Raw genomic sequence first — 24,349 nt, 5'->3', positions numbered from 1 at the left:
CCAATCACTCACATTCAATAAAAGCGTGGGCAACATTTTCAATTAAATCACAAAAAGGACAAAAAATCGGAACAGAAGAGTTAAACTTATGGAGTAATGTCTGTGTGACCAGGGCTTGATGTGCTCGTCTCCAATTCAGGTCTCCAGTTCGCCCAAGAGTTGGAGAACTATACATTTTGTTCCACACTGGTGTTAAAAAAGTTCCAGCAGGTAAGGTCTCATTCCACCGGTTTTTTAACAGTTTTGTAAAACCAGGTATAGAGACGCCTCCAAACATATCTTGGAGATTGCCGTTTTCCCCATGACATGAAACACACCAACATCCTTTAAGTTTGAGGAGAACACACCCTCTTGTTTTTTTTGAGGCAATTTGAAGTTCAGGGAAATAGAGATGCGAGCCTTCCACTTCATCCACCCCAGTCCACCAGATGTTTAGTCTATGAAAGTTTTGAATTACTGCTTTCAAGACATTTTCCACAATTCGAGCAGAATGAACGCCAATTTTTGAGGAAAGTGAGCTAGCAGGTAGCCAGGCGTTCAAGGATGGTTCCAACAGGTCTCACACTGTTTATTCCAACACTGGTGAAACAATGCATAAACGACCTGGAGGTTGAAATTCTAGAGCATAAAGGATTCTGAACAAATTGCTCATCTACAAACTTTTGGGCATCGTATGATACCTCTAAACGTTGCACTCCGAGGACTTGCCAAGCATTCAAAAGACTCTGATGAAAACTGGGGAGCTGAGACATGTCAATGTGTTGCAGGTCGATGAGGAAAAGTTCACGGTCATATTTCAGACCTTCTGCTTTCTGCAGCCAGGTGTTTGTGAGAGGTCGCCAAGGAACACACTCACTGCACAGTAAGCACTTAATTGTGGAAATCTGGAACGCCATTATCCGACTTGGGATATGCAGCAGGTTTTGACCACCCGCATTTCAGGATCTGCAGACCACGTCTGGGCCCAGCCAATGGTGACCACCCCAGAAAAAAAAATCAGTTAGAACCCTCTGAATGCCCGTGACCAAGTATCTAGAAGGTTCGAGTGAGATTACTTTATGCTAAATAAATGGAACCACCAGGTTGTTTGTGATTGTCACCCGTGTCTTAAGCGAGAGAAGTTGGTACAATCTTTTCCACCTTGCCAGTTTCAATTTAATTTTTTCCAGGAAGTTCTCCCAATTTTTTTGCTCATACGCTTCAATTCCTAGAAATAAGCCAAAATATTTAAACCCCTCACTAGTCCACTGTATTCCTCCTGGTAAAACAGGCAGGGACAAGGAAGGCGATCTGGGGCCCACCCAAAAAGCTACACTTTTTTTCCAATTTACCCTTGCAGTAGAAGCGAACTTAAACTGGGTGAGACAACGAGAGACCTCAGAAACATCTTTTTGATTTGAAATAGCAACAAAAATATCATCAGCATAAGCTGAAACAACTACATTTGGAGTGTTTTGAAAGAAAGACTCCTAACACTGAGTTCTGGAGTAAAGCTGATAAAGGTTCAACGGATAGATTGTAGAGCATGCCTGATAGCGCACAGCCCTGACGGATGCCTCGCTGAAAGGGGAAAAGGTGACAAAGACGATTATTTACCTTCAGCAGACAAGATGCGTTTTTGTACAATAACTTAACATGGGAAATAAATTTTTCCCCAAACTCTGTTCTCCTTAATACATCAAACAATAAAAGAATGGTTAACACTGTCAAAAGCTTTTTCTTGATCTAAAAGTAATAAACCAAAACCAGGAGATGTAGTTCGACTGAGACTGATCAAGTCTCTCAGCAAAAGAAATCATGTATGGAACGTTCTGGAACTGATCAGTGCCAATCAAGAAAGAGATGACTTCCTTTAGACAGGTTGCAAGTGCTTTTGACAAGATTTTATAGTCTGTGTTGAGTGACACAGGCTGCCAATTTGAGGTCTCATGCAGGTTTCCTTTCTTCGGAAGGAGACACAAAACTGCCCTCTGGCAGCTCAGTGGCAATTCACCTTGTTCAACACTCTCCTGAAAGACCTCAAGAAGAGTAGGGCCTAGAATGTCCCAGAAAGCCTTATAAAATTAATCTGAAAGGCCGTCAAGTCCAGGGGCTTTCCCATATTTGCTATCCTTAAGCGCAGCAGTAAGTTCTCCAAGAGAAATGCCAAGCTCAAGCAATTGTTGTTGACCTTCAGACAGAGAAGGGAGCAGTTCAAACATCGCTTTTCTGTTCTCCTCATTCACAGTTCTTATTGTGAAGAGTTTAGAACAAGCTCAAATGAGCTAAGATCCTCGTCCTCTTAATGACGACGTCATAAAAACGAATATGACGTCATTGTGTTGTATCAGGTTTGCGATAAATTATCTGTGCTAATGCCCGGCTTGATTCCCGCAAACTAAATTCAAACGGCTTGCCTAGTTTCGGAGATGATGGTATAGGCGATTTCCATTAGCGGCGATATTATGACGTCAACTTTTTTCTGGGAAGAATTTCCAAAATCGGAGATGGTTACTGCCTGCGTGTGGGCTTTCTGCATATACATGGCAAGTTTCATGAAGATCCGATGAAAACTCTGGGTTGTGAAACAAAAAATAGGAATGACGTCATAAAAATTGATATGACATCATAGTGATGTATCATATGTGCGGTAATTAATCTCTGCTAATGCCCTGTTCAATTCCCGCAAACAGAATTTAAAAAGCTTGCCTAGTTTCGGAGATAATTTTTTTAGGCGATTTCAATTAGCAGAAATATTTTGACGTCATAACTTTTTTTCTCAGAGGAATTTTCAAAATCGGAGATGGTTACTGTCTGCGCAGGGTATTTTTACATATATATGCCAAGTTTCAGGAAGTTTCGATGAAAACTGTTGGCTGTGAAACAAAAAAGTCCACAATAAGAAGATGAAGAACAACAACGTGAGTAAGACTTGGAGATCCTCCACGAGGATCTAAAAATAGTCCTGAAGTTCATGCTCAATATCACTTAACTCTGGGAGGTCAACAACGCACCATCAGAAGAGCACAAAGCATGGATTTGTTGAGGGGTCTTGACTGCTTTTTCCAAATTGAAGTACCCTTTGTTTGGTGTGTCAAGTTGGACTTTCTTTTTTGTTCTGCAGTCGGACGAATGCTCTGGCCACCCACTCCTTCACCATTTCAGCCAGAAGGATCCTTTTCTTTGACAACTGCTGAACATTGTCATTAGACAATCCAGGTTTCTGCTCACAAATAAGTATATCGCTTTTTAAAGCAGATATCACACCAAAAGTGTTGTATGTGCTGTAAGAGCAGTATTGTTGGCAAAAGCATTTGATTTGGGACTTTGTGCAGTCCCACCATTGTCTTAAGTTCAAGTATGAACCCTTTTGTGACTCGCATTTTTCCCAAACCATTTTAAAAGCGTCTCTAAAGTGTGCACTTTGTAGAAGTTTCACATTAAATGTCCAATATGCACTTCCACAGATATGATGAGGAAAGCCACACACCATAACAATCATGTGATGATCGGAAAAACCAGACAGCCTTGTATACGAGTTCTTAACAATATTTACCATTTTATGATTAACATAAAATCTGTCTTGGCGAGCCATCGTCAAAACATTTCTTGATGCACAAACCCATGTCTACTGACGGATATTATGGTTTTGTATCCGCCACACATCCACCAGTTAAAACGTTTTAACAAGCTGTGCCAAAGGCCTTGCACGAGGTGGATAAGGCTCACAAGTGTTCCTATCAAGTTGTGGGTTGAGGGTGCAGTTGTCGTCACCCCCCCAGACACAACAACATGGTCAAGTCAATGGTGCTTACAAACTCTGCCAACTTATACAGAAAGGCACCTCTTTCAGAGTTAGCACTAGGACAGTAAACATTAGTCATGCAACTCTTTAGGTTACTACTGACAAATTGCACAGACAGTAAGTAACCTTTACAGATTTCCTTACAAGTTATCTCCTAAGGCTGGAGTCAAGGATGCAACACTATTGCCACACCAGCCTTGGCCTCAACAAGCGCACTAGAGAAGAAAAGACAACCTTTAAAGATTTTACGCCACTCATCCTCAGAAGACTGATTTGCATGCGTCTCCTGTAGCATTAGCACATCAATTTTTTTCATTTTGAAAAAGCTGAAACACCTGGAGGCGACACACACAACTGCGGCCTCCATTGATGTTCAGGGATGCTACTTTCATCTCCATTCTGTCAGTTATTCTTGAAGCTCTTTACCAGCCCGAGTAACACATTTTCTTAACCTTTGGAATTGGGGATCTGACATGTTAACCTGATAAGGCCAAAAAAAAAAAAATGTTGCATTGGCGTAACCCGCCCGACCCTAAAAATTCCGCCGACCCTACGTTTTTTTTTTGTTTTTTTGCTATCGAAAAATTTTGCCGACCCTATTTTATTGCTATTTTTGTTGTTTTGCTATCGTTTTCAAGTATCTTGTTGATTGCGATCGCGATCGCAAAAACCCGGAAGTGTTTCGGACAGAACCCGCCGCCAAAAAGGGTGGTACTCGAGCCGGGGGAGATTTTGGGAGGGATTTATTAGGAAAAAAAAAAAAAAAAGATCCCGACCGACCTACCCTATTTTTCAGTGACCCGTTACGCCAATGCAACATTTTTTTTTTGGCCTAAGGTTCACAAATCATCCTCCTTGCAGTTTTAATGAAATTGTGTAGATTCGGGAAGTAATCTTTGATTTTTACACGTCTTTTCCTGAATGTATCATCTAGGAATTTAATTACATTTTCTTGAGACATCAAGGTTGTGTCGTTCACCCCTCATCCTCTTGAGAGCATAAAGCACTGAAATGTGGGGTAGAAGAGGTTTCGTCTGAATCAAGGGCTTCATCGATGGCATCCCCTATTACTTGTGGAACACTTAATTTTGGCTCAAGAGATCCCATGGGAACAGAAAGTGCTGCCCTGTTTACGGACCCCTCCGAATTTGCCTTGTCCATGTCCTTCCCCTCCACATCCCTTTCATCATCATCTGTGAGGGAAGGGTTAACATTTAGCTCACAGGGATTTTCCCCTTTATCTATTTCCCCATAACTGTCAGACATAGCTGTTAACTCGGCTGAACAAGTTTGGCTAACAGGACAAACACTTAAGATATCCTGAGATACTTCACTCTTCTCTGTGTCCCGCTCAGAGTCGGCAAGTGGAGCAAGCGAAGCTTCCACACCCGCACATAACTCCGGTACCACCAAGGGGTTTCCGATGTGAGACGTACCTTGGAGGTCCCGCGATCCTGACATGACCTGAACCTTATTCTGATCTTTAGCATCAAAGACATCATCGTTTGTCGGTTTTTGGCCTTTTTTCCTGGTATCCGTACCGGATACCTCCATGTCGTCCACACTGTCCTGTACAGTGGATGGAAAAGGAGAGGAATCAACCACTTTCACTTCCTCCTTTGGTGGGGGTCGATTAATTGCGCCACAATCAAACATGCTCTCCTCAGCGCCGGTTGGAGTGGACGAGTCTAACGCGTTGCACACCTCAGCCGGTGGGGGTGGGACTAGGCTCTCGATTCACCTTCTCCCCATTATTTTGTGGTCAGGAAGAATCGTTCCTCACCACACCTTCACTTTCTTGCGGTGTAACCACATTGGGACAAGCACTCTTCACATGCCCGTAAGCTCCACACCCAAAACACGTCATAACCTCTGAGGAGGCAAACATTTTATATTCAAAACCATTAATTTTTGCACTTAGTACAACATTTAGTGTTTTTTCATTTTCAGGTAGTATCATGTAAAGTATAAACCACTCTTTCAAAGGACATGACACGTTTCAACTTATCGCTAACATTTCGCATTGGCACCATTGAGATCCTCGACACAACCTTACCGAACTTGTTTAACAGGTTACACAAGTCCTGGTTCTTTATAAATGGTGGAATATTATTAATGTTAACTTTAACTGTTGGGGCCTGCAAAGCGAACACAGAGAGGTAAGGTAAGTGTTTGGTTCGATGAACAGGCCATGCTCAACTATTGTTGCTACCATGTGTTCCTCCAACACAAACACGACAAACTTCTTATTCATGTGAGAAGCAGCACGAACGTTATGTGATCCAACGATGTTACCAATGGCGGAAAGTACATCGTTAAAGAGCAAGTTTTGGGTCGCTGATGACTTCGCGTGATTCGAAGGTTTGTAAGCACATTAATAATTATCGTTGGGCAATTATTTTCTTACATTTGAAACTCAAAATATGCTAAAATTAACTTTTAAGTCAAAACTTTTGTCAGTGATGGAAAAACAGTCCGGAAGTTACCGAAGATGCTATGACGTCACGTTCTCCGAAAACTTCGTGAACATTCGGAAACAGCGTGTAAACAATGGCGAGATGCGAATCAGAGAGAGATTTCAGTAGCGATGAAATTGAGTGTTTTCATTCTGATATTGCCGAGGACGAGTCGGAGGATGATGGGAATTTATACTATGGAGTTTCTGGCCCTGAGCCATATAAATTTGAGCCACTTGCAAGTGCAAGAACACGGCCTATTTCGTGTACAAGTGGCAGGATTGACTACCAGCTCAGGGAGGAAGGAAACCCCCCATGGGGCAGAAGGGCGAAAGCTCGCTTGATCTTCATTTTCAGTACGAATACAGACCGTGAAAGTGTGGCCTCGTGATCATTTTGACTTTTTGGGTTTTAAGCAAGAGGTGTCAGAAAAGTTACCACAGGGATAACTAGCTTGTGGCAGCCAAGCGTCAATAGCGACGCCGCTTTTTGATCCTTCGATGTCGGCTCTTCCTATCATTGTGAAGCAGAATTCGCCAAGCGTTGGATTGTTCACCCACTAACAGGGAACGTGAGCTCGCAAGAATCAGGTAAGTTTGGTGCAATTTGAGCTTTTATTCGTCGAGTTATGAATGTTTCAAGTTGAGGGCGCCTGGCGCGTATGGCCGCGGGCGCCTTGGCTAGATCTAGGCCGCGGCGCTTTTTCCACAAAGATGAGGTTTAAAAATCATTTTTCATCCCAATAAAGGTTATCATCACATGCCTGACTGGTTAAGCTGTCGGATTATGTTAAGATTGTTCGTGGATGGCTTAATATTACGGTTTTATGACTTTGACAAAATAATTTTAAATAATGCCGTGAATTCCTGTGGTGAATTGAGATTTTTGCTTCGATCGACATTGCGGGTTCGTTTTAAAGTCAATTCAAATTCTGTTTTAGGTTTTTGCAGTCGCTTAGGATGCTTAAAACTCGGTAGTTGTGAAGTTTGTAAAATTCCGATATTTTATAAGGTTTATGTTCGATGGCACGCAGGGTCTAGGGTGCCTAGACTAGATGTTAGGCCGCAGCGCTTTTTCCACAAAGATATTGTTTAAAAGTTTAAAAGGCAGGGAAAATTCGCCCGTTTTGTTTGTACAAATCTTATCCACTGCCAGCGAATGTTGATTCCTTCGGGAATCGGTGGGAGCGATTACATGTTTTCTAGCCATTTTCGCAAAACATGACGACACACGTACGAGGCATGATGTACAAATATCCAAATAACTTTGGTCCACAATAATTCAAAATTAAAAAAGGATAATAGACAGTTGCAAGCTCAAAAAAAGCGAAAGAACGGCCCGCTCAACTGAGCACTTCTTCAATGAAAGAGTGAGCTTCCGCTTTATTTTGGAGAACGTGACGTCACCATCCATATATGGCACCTGTTTTTTTCAACAGCCTCGAGAAATAACAACTTCGGTGTTAAATTTCATTAATTTTTCCAATAGTTAGGCAACCGCAATAGTTTGCATCGAACTATTTAATGCACATATAATCATATTGATAAATTTTCAGAACATGTTTGGTGACCCACAACCTGCTCTTTAAGTTCCACCTCACTGGGAGGGATGCAAAACACATCGTGTTTACGAGTTAGTGACTCAAACATCTCAATGCGGAAACGTTCACCCGCCATTCTAACTCAGGAAAACAGGTAAGTAAACTTTACTGAGAGAATAAGGCGTTCACAAACACCAAGATATCAATAAATTCATGTTAAACCCCATTCTAATGGGGGGGGGGGTGTAAGTTATTAGGGATAAACTGCACACATAAATCGGGAAAAACCCACTCATTAAACAGTGCATCCTGTTCCTGGGCCCAAACTAATCCCAGCCGAACCCTATTCGTGTGACCTCTCCCAAGATTTTTTCGATCACTCTTCTCGAGTGAGTTCCTGTTAGGTCGGCTATTTCCTGTGCAGATTTCTACCTACAACCTGAAACATGCCGGAGGTGCCATACTTTTGTGATTCCAGCTAATATGAAATGTTGATACAAGTCCCGACTTCTGGGAATACTGGGGAAGAGAAGATTGTAGAACAAAGGCGAGAACGACCGCTAGGTGGGTGAAGTTACGTTGTCTCCCACCAGGCTCCCGGAATTGTAGGCCGTCGCTCACGGATAATTCCGTGAGGCAGCGGGTCGCTTAATCGACCGTGGACGCCAATACCTCCACCGCGTAGCGTGGGGTCTTTTTGTCTCGAACCAATTCACCTAATTAACCACACGGTGTCGTCTACTCGGGAACCGTGCCCTTGGTACGCCTTGCCCGATCTGGATCACTCTACCAACTCCGGATCGGATGCAGCCGAGCGGAACTACCAAGGACGTACCAGCTAGAATGAACAGATTATCGGGGATAAGACCCGGTTAAACTTAGATCTGAACCATGCTGGACCAATGAAGGAAAAGACGAAAACTAACTGGGAACATTTCTACAATCATGTATTTACAATAAAGCGAGGAAGGTTATGTGGTACAGGTAACAGGTTTATTGGGGTGTTATGCAGGGAAAGATGAGAAATATGTAGTGTGACAATTTTACAGCAACTTATAAAGTAGACACAGAGCAGACTTGTCGCGAGAATAATACAGGCAAGATTTACAAGATTCGAATAACTTATACTGTTTCTACTTAAAGACGGCGCCACACACTCAGACACACACTCGGACAAAATAAACCCAGATGTATGGCCAAGGACCTTTTCAGCCAGGGAGGGAGGTGAGCTGAGGGTGCATTTCCTTCGGGTACCTGATCGTTGGAGGGAAGGGACGCTCCATGGTGTGGCACCTGTCAATGGTCGTGCAGCTCTGTCCACGGCCGCACGCATGGAGACTGTCTGCGAAAGAGCCCGGGTCGAGTAGAGCGGAGTCCGAGGCGGGCATCATGGTTTCCAGCTCACTCCCAAGATGACTCACTTTCCAGCTCACCAGACGACTCACTTTCCAGCTCACCAGACGACTCACTTTCCAGCTCACTCGCTCTCCCTCTCAGCACGAATGCTTCGACTCTCTCAGCCTTCTACCCTGAGGATGGTGTCGTAATTTTATAGATCTCCCTCAGCGGGGAGGGGCCTTGGTAAAGTTGACATCACTGTCTGCCTTGATTGGACGGGGCTTCCATGGGTCCGCCCTTTCTGGGCAGGGTTCCGGCCATACCGAGAAGCCCGCCCACTCCACACGTGCGGACTCGCCAAAAAGGCACTACTGCAAGAGGATTTTGCTTTGGACAGCGAGTCGCCGGTTCGGCGAGTCGGCGAACAAGCCGTTGTTCAGCCCCTGCGAGAGGAAGGTACTGTGGTTCATCATGGAGGGGATATAAAGATTTATTAATCTAACTAAAAAAAAACATCGCAACGCACCCCTTTGATTTCCCACTAAACACAAGGAGGGGTTCTAGCTACACATATACTTAACGGAATAACTGACTTCGGGACAACTGTATGTTTGTATGCATACGGTTCCTAGAACCGTAACAATATGATACTGGCGATCATTAAAATTTACCTTGAACGAAATGTTCAACCCCGTGTTGTCGCCACGATCGGGAAGTACCACGTACACCTGTCGACGGAAACTCAATACATGTTTTATCCTCTTGTCACTGCTCCTGAGGGGGATAATTGACATTCTCGAGACAACTGTTCCATAACGAGACAGGACTGACAATAATACGTCATTCGGTAAGAATGGTGGAGCATTAGACACAACGATTTTAACTGCAGGAGTATCCATGGGGGAAGCTAACATAAAAACACCATTATCGGTGGTTAACCCCTCACTCACAACATCGTGAACAAAATTTTCATTAGACACAAACACAACAACTTTCTGATTCATTCGTGACGCAGCGCGAACATGTTCAAACCCGATTATATTCCCGTCTGCGAAGACGACGTCCTCAGTGAGGATTCCTTCTGGCGGAACACACACAAGCTCATGTTTCCGAGTTAAACTATCAAACGCCTCATACCGAGGACGTGTATTCGCCATAATGGACATTTAACTAACACCTCTTTGCTCAGATTAGGCAAGAAGGTGAAAACGAAACTAAACAAAACGATAATAAAGCCTCCTCAACATTGGGTAGGCCACACCAAAGTAGTCTCGTAGTCTCTCAGTCTCAGTCTCTCTCAGTCTCTCTCAGTCTCTCTCAGTCTCTCTCAGTCTCTCTCTCTCGGACAGAGGGTGGAGAAAAAACGAGACAAACACAGCAGGAAGAAGGAGGAGAAGGGAAGAGGAGAGGTAGGAAGGAGAAAAACACACAAGCAACTCACCACAGCACAGAGCAGCTGCAGCAAGCGGCCATGACACCACACCCAAACAACAAACTACCACGAGAGGGAGAGGGGAAAAGGGGAGAGAGAGGGAGAGACGGACAGTCACAGACACCCAGCATGTTTGGTTGCTATAAAGCCCTCGTTATTAAAATATGACTTCAGGAGGAATTAAAGTCCAACTCATTCCTATATGCCCAATTCTTCTCAGAGTGCACCTGCTGTGTCCTTGAAATTCCTTAACTTCCCAGGGGCTCTGCGCACCGAAGCCTGACCGCTGATCCCATGTTGCAAAATTCCAGCAGAAACAACTTTATCCGGAGAAAATCTGGACCAGAGAACCACGCTGCGATGATTCAAGCCTTCTTCGACCTCACCGGAGAAACTCTGACCCTATTTCCTTGTTCGAATCAGAAAAACACAACAAACTGGGAAATCAAGAAACACCAAGGATTTGCAGAGAGGAAAAATAAAATAAAAATCCTCAGCGGCGCTTACATTGAGCTTGAAATGTTCCAATTCTTTTAGCTTTGACAGTGTCAAGGTCATACTGACGCATGCTGCTGACATGTTGATAGTATAGGTGGAGAGTGTTAGCCAGGAGCTAGTTTGACGGACACCTGGCGAGAGAGAGAGACGTGGGCGATCGATTCCTGGTCATACGGTATTACGCAATGAGACTGTCAAAGTCTGAATGTGCTTGCACATACCACCTTTAATTGTCATCGACAAGGGGTCGTTTGGCACCAGTGAGTGAATTGCTCATGGCTCGAGAGTTCTGTTGCTTATCGCTCCTCTATAAGGAAAAACCACCCTCCCCCCCCCCAAAAAAAAAACAAACTCCTCTTGCAAACCCAAATTCCTTTGGTCCATAAACAACTAAAGGGTGACAGAAGAAGAAACCGAGCAGACGAGTGGGCACACGTTACATGAGAAGTAGGCATGACCAGACAGAAAACAATACAAGTCAGATGTGAAGATAGCCACTAGCACAAGCCAGGACAGGCAGCAGGTGGAGGTCACTCTTTTCTGGGAGGGTCTCACAAGCCAGAGACGCTGAGTAAACAAATTATAATCGGGATTTGAAACTTGTCTCGTTGGCTGCGACGTCGCAGCCAACGAGACGATGGAAGACGCTTGAACAGACAGACCTTTAGAAGAACATCATGCCGACTCAGCTTCAAACAGATTTCAGCCTGTCCTGATTGTAAGCGGATAGGCAAGACTAAAAGGGTTTTTTATTATGAAGGGCAAAGGAGTTCACGGTCTTGTGACTGTGCGTTCGACCTGCAGGTCCGCTGGAGAGAGAGGTCCTCCAAGGTCCAGTCGAGGAGGAGTGGGTGTTAAATTGAGTTTGTGTGAAATATATCGACTGAGAGTGAGAGTGACGGGTTGAGTGGTAGGATTGTGCGAGTTGTCGGTGCAAACTGTGGATACCTGCTTCAAATAATTACACCTGCCTCATGCACCTGTATGTACGAATCCTACCAAGACCATTTGCATTCACCAAGATCCCAATTCAAAGCATCCTCACCAAGATCCCAATTTAAAGCATCCTCACCAAGATCCCAATTTAAAGCACCCTCACCAAGATCCCAATTTAAAGCATCCTCACCAAGATCCCAATTCAAAGTATGCTCACCAAGATCCCAATTCAAAGCATCCTCACCAAGATCCCAATTCAAAGCATCCTCACCAAGATCCCAATTCAAAGCATCCTCACCAAGATCCCAATTCAAAGCATCCTCACCAAGATCCCAATTCAAAGCATCCTCACCAAGATCCCAATTCAAAGCATGCTCACCAAGATCCCAATTCAAAGCATCCTCACCAAGATCCCAATTCAAAGCATGCTCACCAAGATCCCAATTCAAAGCATCCTCACCAAGATCCCAATTCAAAGCATGCTCACCCAAATCCAAATTCAAAGTATGCTCACCAAAATCCCAATTCAAAGCATCCTCACCAAGATCCCAATTCAAAGCATCCTCACCAAGATCCCAATTCAAAGCATCCTCACCAAGATCCTATATGATGCATCCTCACCAAGATCCCAATTCAAAGCATCCTCACCAAGATCCCAATTCAAAGTATGCTCACCAAGATCCCAATTCAAAGTATGCTCACCAAGATCCCAATTCAAAGCATCCTCACCAAGATCCCAATTCAAAGTATGCTCACCAAGATCCCAATTTAAAGCATCCTCACCAAGATCCCAATTCAAAGCACCCTCACCAAGATCCCAATTCAAAGCACCCTCACTAAGATCCCAATTCAAAGCACCCTCACCAAGATCCTATAAGATGCATGGTATAAGCGGTATTTCATTTCCCCCCATGTACGAGGATAAAGACCTGACTTCACAAAGGTGGTGTGACCTTTGAATTCACACCTCAACACCTGTTGTGCGTTTGAGTACTATTTTTCTTTTGCTCGTTGTTGCTCAGTCCCGTTTAATTATTATTGCTGAATTATAAAGAGCATTTGACCGTACAGGTACTGGGCAGCCCAGGTACTTCTTGTGAGACCAGTTCAGCAGCTTTGGTGCAATTGGTCCAGTTATACACAAAGGTAGGTTTTTTTTTTTAAAGTTGACGGATAATTATCGATGACGTCATGATTGTACTCTTAAATAACAGCAGTCAGTGTAAGTCGTTTCCAAGTGTGGGTGGAAGTTATATTAAATTGCTGTTGTTTGAACACTTCTTGTAATCCTATAGCCAGCGATGAAGTTGAGCGCTCAACGACCCGATGAGTGAGAAAAACCTCGATCTCAGTCCGTCATCACACACTCTCAGGACGAACACATCCCAAAGAAACGAGTCCTCTTTCTTTCTCGACGCAACGGTTCCGCATTCCTCGTGCCGGGGGTCCGACGGTCGGGGAGGAGTGCGGATCGTGGACCGAATAAGGGGAGGGGGCCACACATGAAGTCGCGCTAACTTTGGAGAGCCGTTCATTGCGGACGTGCGGGTACGAGTCTGCACCGCATCCCGAACGCAGCGAACCGGCAGGTGGGGACCGTGTACGCCCCGCACGGGGTCTCGGCAGGTGGGGAACCTTCGGGAATAACGGTTCCGCGTCCCTGGTCCGTGGCTCACCAAGTGCAGCCCTCCGTGTGAACGCTCGTCGAGGCGGCTCACAGACTCACAGTGCTTACTGCGGACCGTAACCTCGCTTTGACTCCGGGCCGCGATCGAGGAGCGCGCGGAACCTCCGTTCGTGACGTAGCCATGCCCTCGTGACGACATGACGGATGTTTATTTATTTATTTTTAAATATCTATGCGACTTTGCCAACTTTAGCTTTCATGACGTTAAACCAACTTTTGTTTTCTGATGTTCAAAACGACTCGAGCACGTTGTGTGACGTTATGACGCCATCATGTTGTAGACCGTAATGTAAACGTTTATGTTAACGGATGTCTCGAAGTGTACTTGGAAATGCACCTGTTTGCACCTGCAAAATCAGGGAACCCACGTGACGGTGAGAGCACATCATGCGAATTTACTGAGCAGAACATTTAGTTTTTATTACTTATTAAAACAGGACCATGTATTATGGAGCGGATGCACCTGTTGGACATCAGCGTGACTGCGTCACCACGTGACTCGGTGCAATTAACCCTGCTGCTTGCAATGTTCACACACACACACACACACACACACACACACACACACACACACACACACACACACACACACACACACACACACACACACACACACACACACACACACACACACACACCACACACACGTCATTGCTTTATATGTTGGGGTGTGCGAGATTGAGAGATCTCCGTAGACAACAGACGACTCAACAAAGGGTGGCGTGCTTACGTCAACACGCAGTCGGACATCCTACTCGAGCACGTTCCATTACCGTCCGACTCATCGGCTCAGATGCACCCGAAACCGGCACATCTCAAACGAAGCAGAGTCGAAGCCGGTTAATAATGTTGGATGGGAGACCTCCATGGTAGACCTGGTCTTGGTGGTTGAGGGATAACAGGATAGCTTAGGGTGTGAAACTGTACTCCTTCGAGGTGTTATGTTCTGGGTTTCCTTCGTTTGGAGGTCATTGGAGAGTATAATCAACACAAACATTTCTGTCCTGGTGCAATGTTGGCAGGGGTCGCTGTTTCTTATCTTCGGATGGAGTTGTAAAGTCCGTTGGCCCGTAGATCTGCATTTCAGGTGGTGCTGTTTAAATGGCTCAAAGAATCATATGCTGCCTCAACAAAAAAGTTAGCCATTGTGAGCTGGTTTCTTGCTCAGAGATTAATGTAATTGGAATATTTAAGTTAACTAGCAAGGGACCCATGTAACATCCATGCAATGTAAAATGTGACCAAGTCCTCAACAGCCTCCCCCTCCTCACAAACCCCAAGTTCTCAACTCTCCATCCTCATCAACCCTCCCATAAGTCATCAACCTCCCATCCACCACCCTCCTAACAAACCCCAAGTCCTCAACCTAAACATTCCCAAGTCCTCACCCTGTCCCTTCCAACCCTAAGGCATCAATCGCTCCCTCACTCCAAGCTTTGAAACCCCCTCCTCACTGCCTGTGTGCACACCCCCCCCCCACCACAACTCCTCAACCTCACCATCTCTCCTCCAGAAATTCTTTACCCTGCCCCCCACAGCCTCAACCTCTTCCTCCCAACACTGCCCAAACTTTGCTCTTACCTCCCTCCCAGACCAAGTCCTCACCCTACCCCTTCTAACTCTCTCCCATCTTTGCTCCCCCCCCCACTCCCCAAGTCCTCACCTTCCCCTCCCAGCTCAAAGACGTCAATCCCCTCTCCATTTCAAACCTTCAAACCCTAAAGTGGTTTGTACATGGCATGGGCTTGATATGTCAAATGGTCTCCTCTTTTGTTTGAATATCCTCACGTATTCGATATGGGACGAAGTAGAAACTTGGTGTTTTATGAAGTGCTTATTACAGAGGTGTGTGTGTGTGTGTGTGTGTGTGTGTGTGTGTGTGTGTGTGTGTGTGTGTGTGTGTGTGTGTGTTTTATGCCTCTGCTAACGAAGCCGCTGGTGGCATGATGTTTTCAGGTTGTCCGTACGTCCATGCTAATTTTGTCAGTTTTCTCTGCAACTGCTTATCTAATTGACCAAAATTTTCACCATACTTGCGGTTACTCATGTAGAATGTTTTAATGATATCTATGAGGGTCACGTAGGTGACATGGTGTGGCAGCCATGTTGAAAAAAGGGAAAACTTTTGACCTCTGTATCTCCGAAAGCGCTCCATGCAAAAAATTGAAACTTGGCGCACGTCAAGGACTCCCCATGGGAAATAAGTGATTACCTGATGATGTCATAGGTTGCTTCGTTATGACGTCAGAGTTGCATACGTTGAATGCTTTATCCGATCAGTATGAAAATTTTCGAGCATCATCTTGGGTTAAAAATTGTACGGCGGGGGGGGGGGATTGATGACGTCATCAGTCACATAGTTCAGCAGCCATATTGTTTTAACAAACAAACCTTCAAAAATCTTATTCTCCAAAACGGCTGAACAGATCGAGGCGAAACTTTACAGGTATGATTGCCTATCCATGAGGAACAAAAAGTTTTCCACCTATGATGTCATAGGCCACATGGTTTGGCGGCTGTATTCTTTTGAAGAATAAACCTAAAATCATCTGTAATAAGAGTCAGCCGGACGCCATGCTGGTTTCAACACTAGCTTTATTCTGTCCTCATCTGAGGGTACTTCCGGTTCCGGGGACCGGTTATTATTTGGATATTACATCCCTCTCCAACTTGCATAAGAACAAAATACCATGCAAACTATTCGGTAAGACAGTAAGGTAATAAAATGGAACTAATTATCAGAACATGCAAACATATAAATCATTCTCATGGATTGTACATTCAGAACATGCAAACATATAAATCATTCTCATAGATTGTACATTTCCTCTCGAACTGTGCAAGAAAATGCTGCGTGCTTCGGACACGGAATAAACAGGTATAAAACACCATGAAGGGTCCGAACCGACTTGGAGTTATTCAATGAGTCGGCGCGTCCTTTTAACGGTTCTTTGAGGGCGCGTTGTGGATTCGGGTGTTGTCGTTGAGGGCGCCACTAGTGGTTGAAGAACTGGAACGGGCGTTGTTACGACGGGATTTGGGTGGATCGTTGCTGTGACCAGTTCATCGGGTGGAAGATCAAGGGGGATGTCACTGTCGACCACCTTGGATGTGGGTGTGATCGGCATGGCGTGAAACTGAGACGAGTTTCTGGTCATGCTTGCGCCATCTTTCCATGCTGCGGTGACCATGGAACCTTGCGCGTTGGTGACAACCATCGGTTTGGGGTTGTAGCGCATGGAGAACTTGTTCTTTCGTTGTTGCCTAACGAGGACAACATCGCCAATATTGATGGGGGGGGGGGGCTTTAGCGCACTGGCGCGGAGATCCTTGCGTGCCTTCATGATGGTTTTTGTGGCGGCATCGTTGTGGCGGGCAAGTTGATCGTCGGGTTGTGGGTCAGAGTTCACAACTGTTGGGATTTACGTTCTGGGTTCCCACCCAAACATGAGACGGTGTGGTGCGAATAGAGTTGAGCAATGCGGGCTAGCTCGATACATGCGGAGGAACTTCTGTAGCTCCGTTCTCCAGTTCGATCCTTGTACGATCGCAGCGCGGATTGCCTTCATGAGGGGTTGTTGAAGCTCTCAGCTTGTGCGTTGGCTTGCAGCCATAGCGGGGTTATTTTATGGTGTTGTACACCGACGGACGTGAGATAGTCTTTCCAAGCTCTGTCCTGGAACGGGGGTCCGTTGTCTGTTTTCACAACAACGGGGTATCCGAACATCGCGAACACTTTTTCGACTATCGGTATAACTTTCTCTGCGCTAGTAGAGCGTGTGAGTTCTACCACAGGGTAGCGCGAGTATTCATCCGTTATTACGAGCAAGTATTCGCCCGTCGGTGGCGGACCACAAAAATCGGCGCTCAGATTTCGCCACAGGCCACTTGGGAGTATTGACATATTGAGTGGTTCCGAATGTTGACGATTACTGCTCGCCTGACAGGGGATGCATTTTCGCAGAATGCACTCAGTCATGGAGCCAATTCTGGGAACCACACCTTGCTGCGGATGAGCGCTCTTGTTTTTGTGAGGCCCTGATGACCTTCGTGTGCAGGTTCTATTGCGCGGGTGTGAAGAATGGCGGGTAGCACAAGGCGAGAACCTTGCAGAATGACGTCGTCATTCGTCACCGTCAGCTCGTCTTTCACGGCGCGGAGGCCAACCAATGCCTCGGTAGCGGCGTCAGTGTAAGCATCCAGTTGATGCCATTTCGACAGACGGATCATTTCGGCTGCGGCGCGGATGGTGGGATCCCGGGATGATTTGGCCTGGGTCTCCTTGTATGTTCGGGCATTAGGCACAGAAGAAGCGGAAATAAAGTTCACAAAGTCTTCCGCGATCCTCGCTTCATGCCTGGAGCGGTATGCGAATGCGCTCGGGTGCCTGGACATATAGTCTGGAGGATTATCAGCACCGCGGCGGTACATTATAGTAGCGTCATATGGCTGGAGTCGGAGAGCCCATCTGGCAATGCGGATCGGCGGGTTTGGTTTTTTCCAGATCGTAACCAATGGTTTGTGATCGGTGAATATGTGGAACGGTGCGCCGGATATATATATATATATATATTTTTTTTTTGAAGTGTTCACATGCCCATATTATGGCTAGGGCTTCGCGCTCTGTCTGGGAGTAGCGCTGTTCAACGTCGCTTAGCGCGCGGCTGGCATATGCAATGGTCTTGCCTTCCTGTGCGAGAATGGCTCTGAGGCCAACTGGACTAGCGTCGACCACTAACTGTGAATTTCTTCGAGTCGAAGTATTATATTGCGTAGTTGTGTCCTCGGACAGCGCCTCCTTGACGTCGTTGAACGACTTCACTTCGGTCGGTCCCCAGGACCATGCTGATCCTTGTTTCGTGAGCTGGCGCAGAGGCTCGGTCAAGGTAGCGAAGTTTCGGATGAATCTGGCACTGTACTGCGCCATGCCCAAGAAAGAGCGTACCTCAGATGGGTTTTTGGGCTCGGACGCATCTCTCAGGGCTTTCACCTTTTTTTGGATCGGGGGATAGGCCTTCTGCACTGAATATCTAGCCGAAGAACTCGATTCTCGGCAACCTGAATTCACATTTCGGCAGATTGACTGTGAATCCACTGCTGTGCAGGGCGGACAGGGTGCGGTCAAGCGCAATGTCATGTTCTCGGGTTGTTGCGCCGTGGATGATGATATCATCGCTAATGTTTCTGGCACCATTTATATCCCTGATAACAGTCTGTATCACGTGTTGGAACACTTCGGATCTAGAACAAACACCAAAGTTCATGCGTTTGTAACGGAACAGTCCGCCATGTGTCGAGAAAGTTGTAATGTCACGGCAACTTTCGTGGAGCTTAAGTTGGTGATACCCACTACGCAGATCGACTTTGCTGAACACTGTGGATCGTTGCAATTCGGACACCAACTCGTCTATCGTCGGGGTGACATGTCACGTGCGTTTTATCGCGGCGTTAGCTTCGCTCATGTCCACGCAGACTCGGATTTCTTCAGGATTTTTCGGCTTTGGAGGCGTTACTATACGTGAGACCCACTCGGTCGGCCCAGTCACTCGCTCGATAATGTCCTCCTCGAGCAGCTTGTTTAGCTAATTTTCAACTTTGGTCCTCAGGTGGAATGGCACTCGGCTGTGCTTTCTCGCTATCGGCAGGACGGTTCGATCGATGTGTAGCATGACTGCCTCACCTTTGAAGCAAGCAATGCCATCATCAATTCCGGGGTATTTGTTGAGTATCAGAGCTATATCCTCATTCACACAATGGACTTTGTCCATACGCGGACCAATGGTGAGCACTTTTAGTGCCTCAGCAGTTGTCTTCCCGAGCAGTGCTGGGTGTCACCTGTAACGACGAGCATTTCGGAGGTAGCAGAGTTGTCTCCCACTGAGAGAACGGCACGGATGAGGTTGTCGCAAGATATCGGCGCGGAACCATACGGATGAATTTTGCGGTTGCACTTTTGCATTGCGGCACCATTGTACACAAGTGATTTCGCAATGTCACTATTGATGATGTTGCAGGTGGCGCCAGAGTCAATGACCATGTCGACGACAATGCCGTTGACTGTTATTTCGGTGTTCGCACTGCCACCTACGGCATAGGCATACTCGTCACTAGCGTCACTCTCGGTATTCACTTCCCGGTTCGGTGCGGCTTCATGAACGTATCGGACGGCAGGCGCAGAGTTTTTTTGATCAGCACATGACGGCAAAATGACCAAGGCGGTTGCACTTGTAGCATGTCACATTTCGGGAGCATCTGCCGTCATCACCGGTGTGGCCCATCCGACCACAGCGATTGCATTGTGTGTCTCTGCGATGATCCTGACGGGGTCCCTGACGGGATTCTGTGCGGGGCGGTTGTTGTGGTTTTCCACCACGGCGGCTGTTGTGACCTCCTCGCTGGGATGGCTTCTGCGCGTTGTGGTTCTCGCTGTGGACGACGTATGCTTTCTCGGGATCGGTGCTTTCGTGAGCCATCTCAGCGGCATCTCTCAGTCACGGATGAAGTCATTGATGACCTCAGGCTCAAATTCGCTGAAGCAGGTCTTTGCCATGGTGCGCAGATGTGTGGATAATTGAGCTACAGTTTCTCCATCATTCTGCTTCTCTTGGCGGAACAGGTGTCGGGAGTATGACGTGTTTGTGAGTGGCGCAAAGTACTCTGTGAGCGCAGCTTTGGCGGTGTTGTATGTGTTCAGCCCGGTTTCTGGCAGAGTGTCAAAGATGTCCTGCACATTTAAGCCAGCGCAGTGCAGTCAAAGTTCTCTTTTCTGCGCAGTGTCTGTGCAGCCGGATGCAGCAGCGAAGCGCTCAAAACTTCTGAGCCATCACTCCCAGCGCTCTGACACGGTGCTTGGCTCACCATGTGCATCGAAAGTAGCTACAGGGGGCACATTCATAACAACAGACATTGTTCTTGTTTTGTTTTGTACACGACAGACAACACAAAAAGTTCAGGATGGGTCAGTCGATTTAGAATACCTCGGAATGAGGTGGTACCCACGTGGTTTTGGCGTCACAATTTTTTTCCCTCTTTTTAATTTTTTTGCGCTTTTGCGCTGAAATTTCGGCTCCCTGTCCGCTGTACGGCTGTTCTACCTTTGTAGAGATGCGCTGTTCTGCCCTTGTAGAGATGGGAGGAGTGTTGAAGAGCTAATAACCGTTATCCTCGTCGCCAGTTGTAATAGAGTCAGCCGGACGCCATGCTGGTTTCAACACTAGCTTTATTCCCTCCTCATCTGAGGGTACTTCCGGTTCCGGGGACCGGTTATTATTTGGATATTACATCATCTTCTCCAGAATGGCTTCACAGATCGATAGGAAACAACCCACATGTTCACCAAGCCTTTGGGATACCAGGGTGTTCACGAATAATTAATAGGTCGCACGAGCTGGCAGTCCTTTTGGATTGAATGGAAATCTTAAAATTTTTTACTTCTCTTGAACCGCTTCATCAATCGATGTGAAACATCACAATTATGATCTCGTAGTCCTGGGGGAATACGTTTCACATTTCAACCTGTTCAGACGCATGGTCTGGCAGCCAGAATTATTTAATGTTTTGAATCTGGGTTCAGGGATTTAAATCAGACTTGGTACAAGTATGTATAGTGATGTAATAATGTGGGCGGAAGCATATCTGGTGACGTTACAACGTTGAAGAGTGCCATTCTAGTTTCCCTATACACTATATGTGTCAGAGATCCTTCAGAAGGATAAATTCCTCACAACTCATGGGACAAGCCTGTCAACTAGCTCAGTGTATCATTTGTGGTGGAAAGGCATATCTGTGTGTGTGTGTGTGTGTGTGTGTGTGTGTGTGTGTGTGTGTGTGTGTGTGTGTGTGTGTGTGTGTGTGTGTGTGTGTGTGTGTGTGTGTGTGTGTGTTATTCACAAAATGTTTGCTTGAAGCTAACCCGGGACCGCAAAGGACTAAAAATAATTCCTGCTTAGTCTACACATAGTTCAGTGCTCACGTTCACATTGCTACTGTGCCAATTCGTACGTGAATCGCTAAGTACTGGCGGAGCCATAGACCCTCCAGGACCCTACGGCGATCTCCGTATATGTTACGTACTGCTGCGACATCGAACCTATGACTCCTTCACAGCACGTTTTGTGTCGTTAACACAGTGCACACCCTCCTAACTAGGCTTGTCTTCATTCTCATAGGAGACTCGCATTTGAAAGGACATGGCAGAAGTGCAGGTGCCCGAGAAGGAGGATGCAGGAGATGAGTTTGGAGACCTCATCCGCTTCAGATCAGGTGTGTTTTTTCGAGCATCGAACTGCTTGTCGAGTGTATCAGAGGGCCACCTATTTATGATGGACACACATTTACAATTACAACCTTATTGGTACATCACATGCCCTCTTTCCTGATCCGCACTCTATCATTAACCAAACTACTTTCTCTTCTCTCTGCACTCTTCCCATATTCCCTTACTTTACTCAGCTCTCAAGTCTGGTGTTGACTTAGTGGTTGTGGTGGTTGGCTTGGAATCCTTGGGTCTTGAGTTTGAGTCATGCCTGGTGTTGGCTTCGTGGTTGGGGTAGTAGGCATGGAATCCGAGGATCTTGAGTTTGAGTCAAGCCTGGTGTTGACTTAGTGGTTGTGGTGGTTGGCTTGGGATCCTTGGGTCTTGAGTTTGAGTCATGCCTGGTGTTGGCTTCGTGGTTGGGGTAGTAGGCTTGGAATCCGAGGGTCTTGAGTTTGAGCCCTGTTGGCTGCTGAATTAACATCACATTGGGTTGACTCAGCCTGTCATCCTTCTGAGGTTGGTGAAATGAGTACCAGTGCACCGGTAGAGGGATGCAGCATCAGCGGCACAGTTGTGCTCCAAGAAATGATAGCTACCTGACAGCCAAAGCTACCATATGTAAGAACAGAGAGAACCAACCTCTCTTCCTTTGTTTTTCTCAATTTTATTTCCTCCTTTTCACTCCAACTTTGCCACTTAAGTATCTCATGAATAGATGGCCCTGAAGTGGTGGGGAAAATCCACCTTCCTAAAGAGGCTCTCTCTCTTGTTGTTTGAAATGCATTCCTGGGTGAGTATTAATTATCTTTAAGGTCCATTCGTTGCCCATATTTCTTGAAGGAGTTGTTTATGCGGTGATTTAAATTATGACGTCAAGGCAGCATGAAAGTTTGCAGAACCAAACTACCCGGAGGAGAACTTTTCACACTTTACTTCCATCTCGAGGTCTACAAGTTGTACAACCGACAGCGCTGGATACGCATATCGTCAGTGTTTTAGACTGAGCCTTGAAATCCACAACATTAAAACGATCATGTGATGCAGTATTCCTGATGTTCGGACTCCGTTTCGTACTTTTTCGACTTCGTTTCGGACTTCGTACCACGTTCGTTGTTTTCGGACTCCGTTTTGACGCGGAGTTCTTCGGTTGGTCATTAGTTGACGTTGTCATGGGTCTGTGCTCAGCAGTATAGTAGAGCATGCAACAGGGTGGCATCGTGCTGTTGTTGCTCCGACCTGTTAGTTTAGGAATAGCACCACTCCGCTGTGATGTATGGGCTCGCGGCCTGTTTGTCCTTCCTTTCCTGCTATTTATGCTTGTGCTTGGTATTCCTGCTGGATTTATGGAGCCTGGAGACACTTGGAATGGGCTTTGCTGGCATTTCCTAATATAGTTGGCATATGCACAGTGTCGGCAGGCTTGTGCCTGTGCGTCGTTGGAAAAGAAGGTTAGGTAGCAGCCAGAAAAAGGCATAGGCAGTAATAGCACTATCATCAAGTTACGTGTGTGTGGGTGTGGGTGTGTGTGTGTGTGTGTTGCATCTACATCACACAGCAGTGCTGTTTGTCACCCACAAACAAACACCATCATTCCACAGTCGTTCTGCTTGTGGACATTGGTCTGAATTTGAAGGCAAAATGGAGGGGCTTTAACTTTTGCAAGTGCTTGCTTGTAGGAACAGCTGTTGTCAGATCCATAGGCGTCAATGCGATCTCAGAATGAATGCACTGTGAATTTCTTTGAATTTCGGTGTGTGCGCGTACGTACGTGCGTGCGTTTTTGCAGCATCGTGGTTTTTCCCATTGAAATCCCACTTAATTATCCACAGCTCGTTTCATCGAGACAGCTGTTATTTTTTTTTTTTTTTTGTTTGTTTTGTTTGGCAATGCTGAATCATCTCTTCATATTATGAAGGGATTTTCTGGTTCAAAAGTTGTGCAGCATTTTGTGAAATTGCAAAAAGTTTCTGGCAATATGGTTGTGTTTATGGAACTTTTATTTTTTGAGTTGATGAGACAGGTGGACAGTGCCATGGCAGAGTGACGTCACTGACTGCGACTGTGGGATTACTCCTGACCCTTCTCCTTTACGGCATGACAATAATGTGGGATTATTCCCGACATATTTACGAAGGACTGCACTGTGAATGAAGCATGAAATCCATGAAGGTGCTGAACCACCAATTAACCAGCTCTTATATGAGCCATGTTTGGTGTGGTCTGGGCATTGCCAAAAAAGTTACGCATGACTGTACCTGCAGGGTATTGAGGCTCCTTCTTTGAGTGGAGTTGGGGAGTAAACTTCGATCGGTCAGAAGGTTTTTTTATGGATTGCTGGACCTGGCAGTTGTTTGTGGCCCTGGCTGTGTTGTAGCCCTACCTTCGTTGCATCACGATTGTTTATCTGATTATGCAAGTTTC

The 24,349-nt window shown here is 45.9% G+C and overlaps 1 protein-coding gene and 1 long non-coding RNA gene across 5 annotated transcripts in view; one reads left to right on the top strand and one right to left on the bottom strand.

Moving 5' to 3' along the window:
- Positions 1 to 369: 369 nt before the first annotated feature.
- LOC147010709 (uncharacterized) lies at positions 370 to 10,596 on the bottom strand. Its single transcript, XR_015052246.1, has 3 exons — positions 10,560 to 10,596; positions 9,790 to 9,892; positions 370 to 958 (listed from the first exon to the last, which is right to left on the bottom strand). It is a non-coding gene; the product is annotated as an uncharacterized LOC147010709 (long non-coding RNA).
- A 2,833-nt stretch (positions 10,597 to 13,429) lies between these two features.
- LOC147010706 (dystrophin-like) overlaps positions 13,430 to 24,349 on the top strand; it is a 1,018,488-nt gene continuing 1,007,568 nt past the window's right edge. For 2 of the 4 annotated variants that reach the window (XM_085859617.1, XM_085859614.1), the window contains exons 1-2: positions 13,430 to 13,573; positions 21,840 to 21,933. In XM_085859617.1, the coding sequence (XP_085715743.1) occupies positions 21,861 to 21,933 (73 nt within the window). In that variant the 5' untranslated portion in view covers positions 13,430 to 13,573; positions 21,840 to 21,860. Of the gene's footprint in view, positions 13,611 to 21,615; positions 21,736 to 21,839; positions 21,934 to 24,349 lie in introns of those variants that run through there. The other 2 variants (XM_085859615.1, XM_085859616.1) reach the window with 2 other exon arrangements.

Source organism: Eptatretus burgeri, chromosome 16, assembly GCF_056783735.1.
Source record: "Eptatretus burgeri isolate ZD-2024b chromosome 16, Ebu_testis_v1, whole genome shotgun sequence".
Taxonomy (NCBI): domain Eukaryota; kingdom Metazoa; phylum Chordata; class Myxini; order Myxiniformes; family Myxinidae; genus Eptatretus; species Eptatretus burgeri.
Note: the sequence above shows the minus strand (reverse complement) of the source record. Positions and strands in the feature narration are given on the sequence as shown.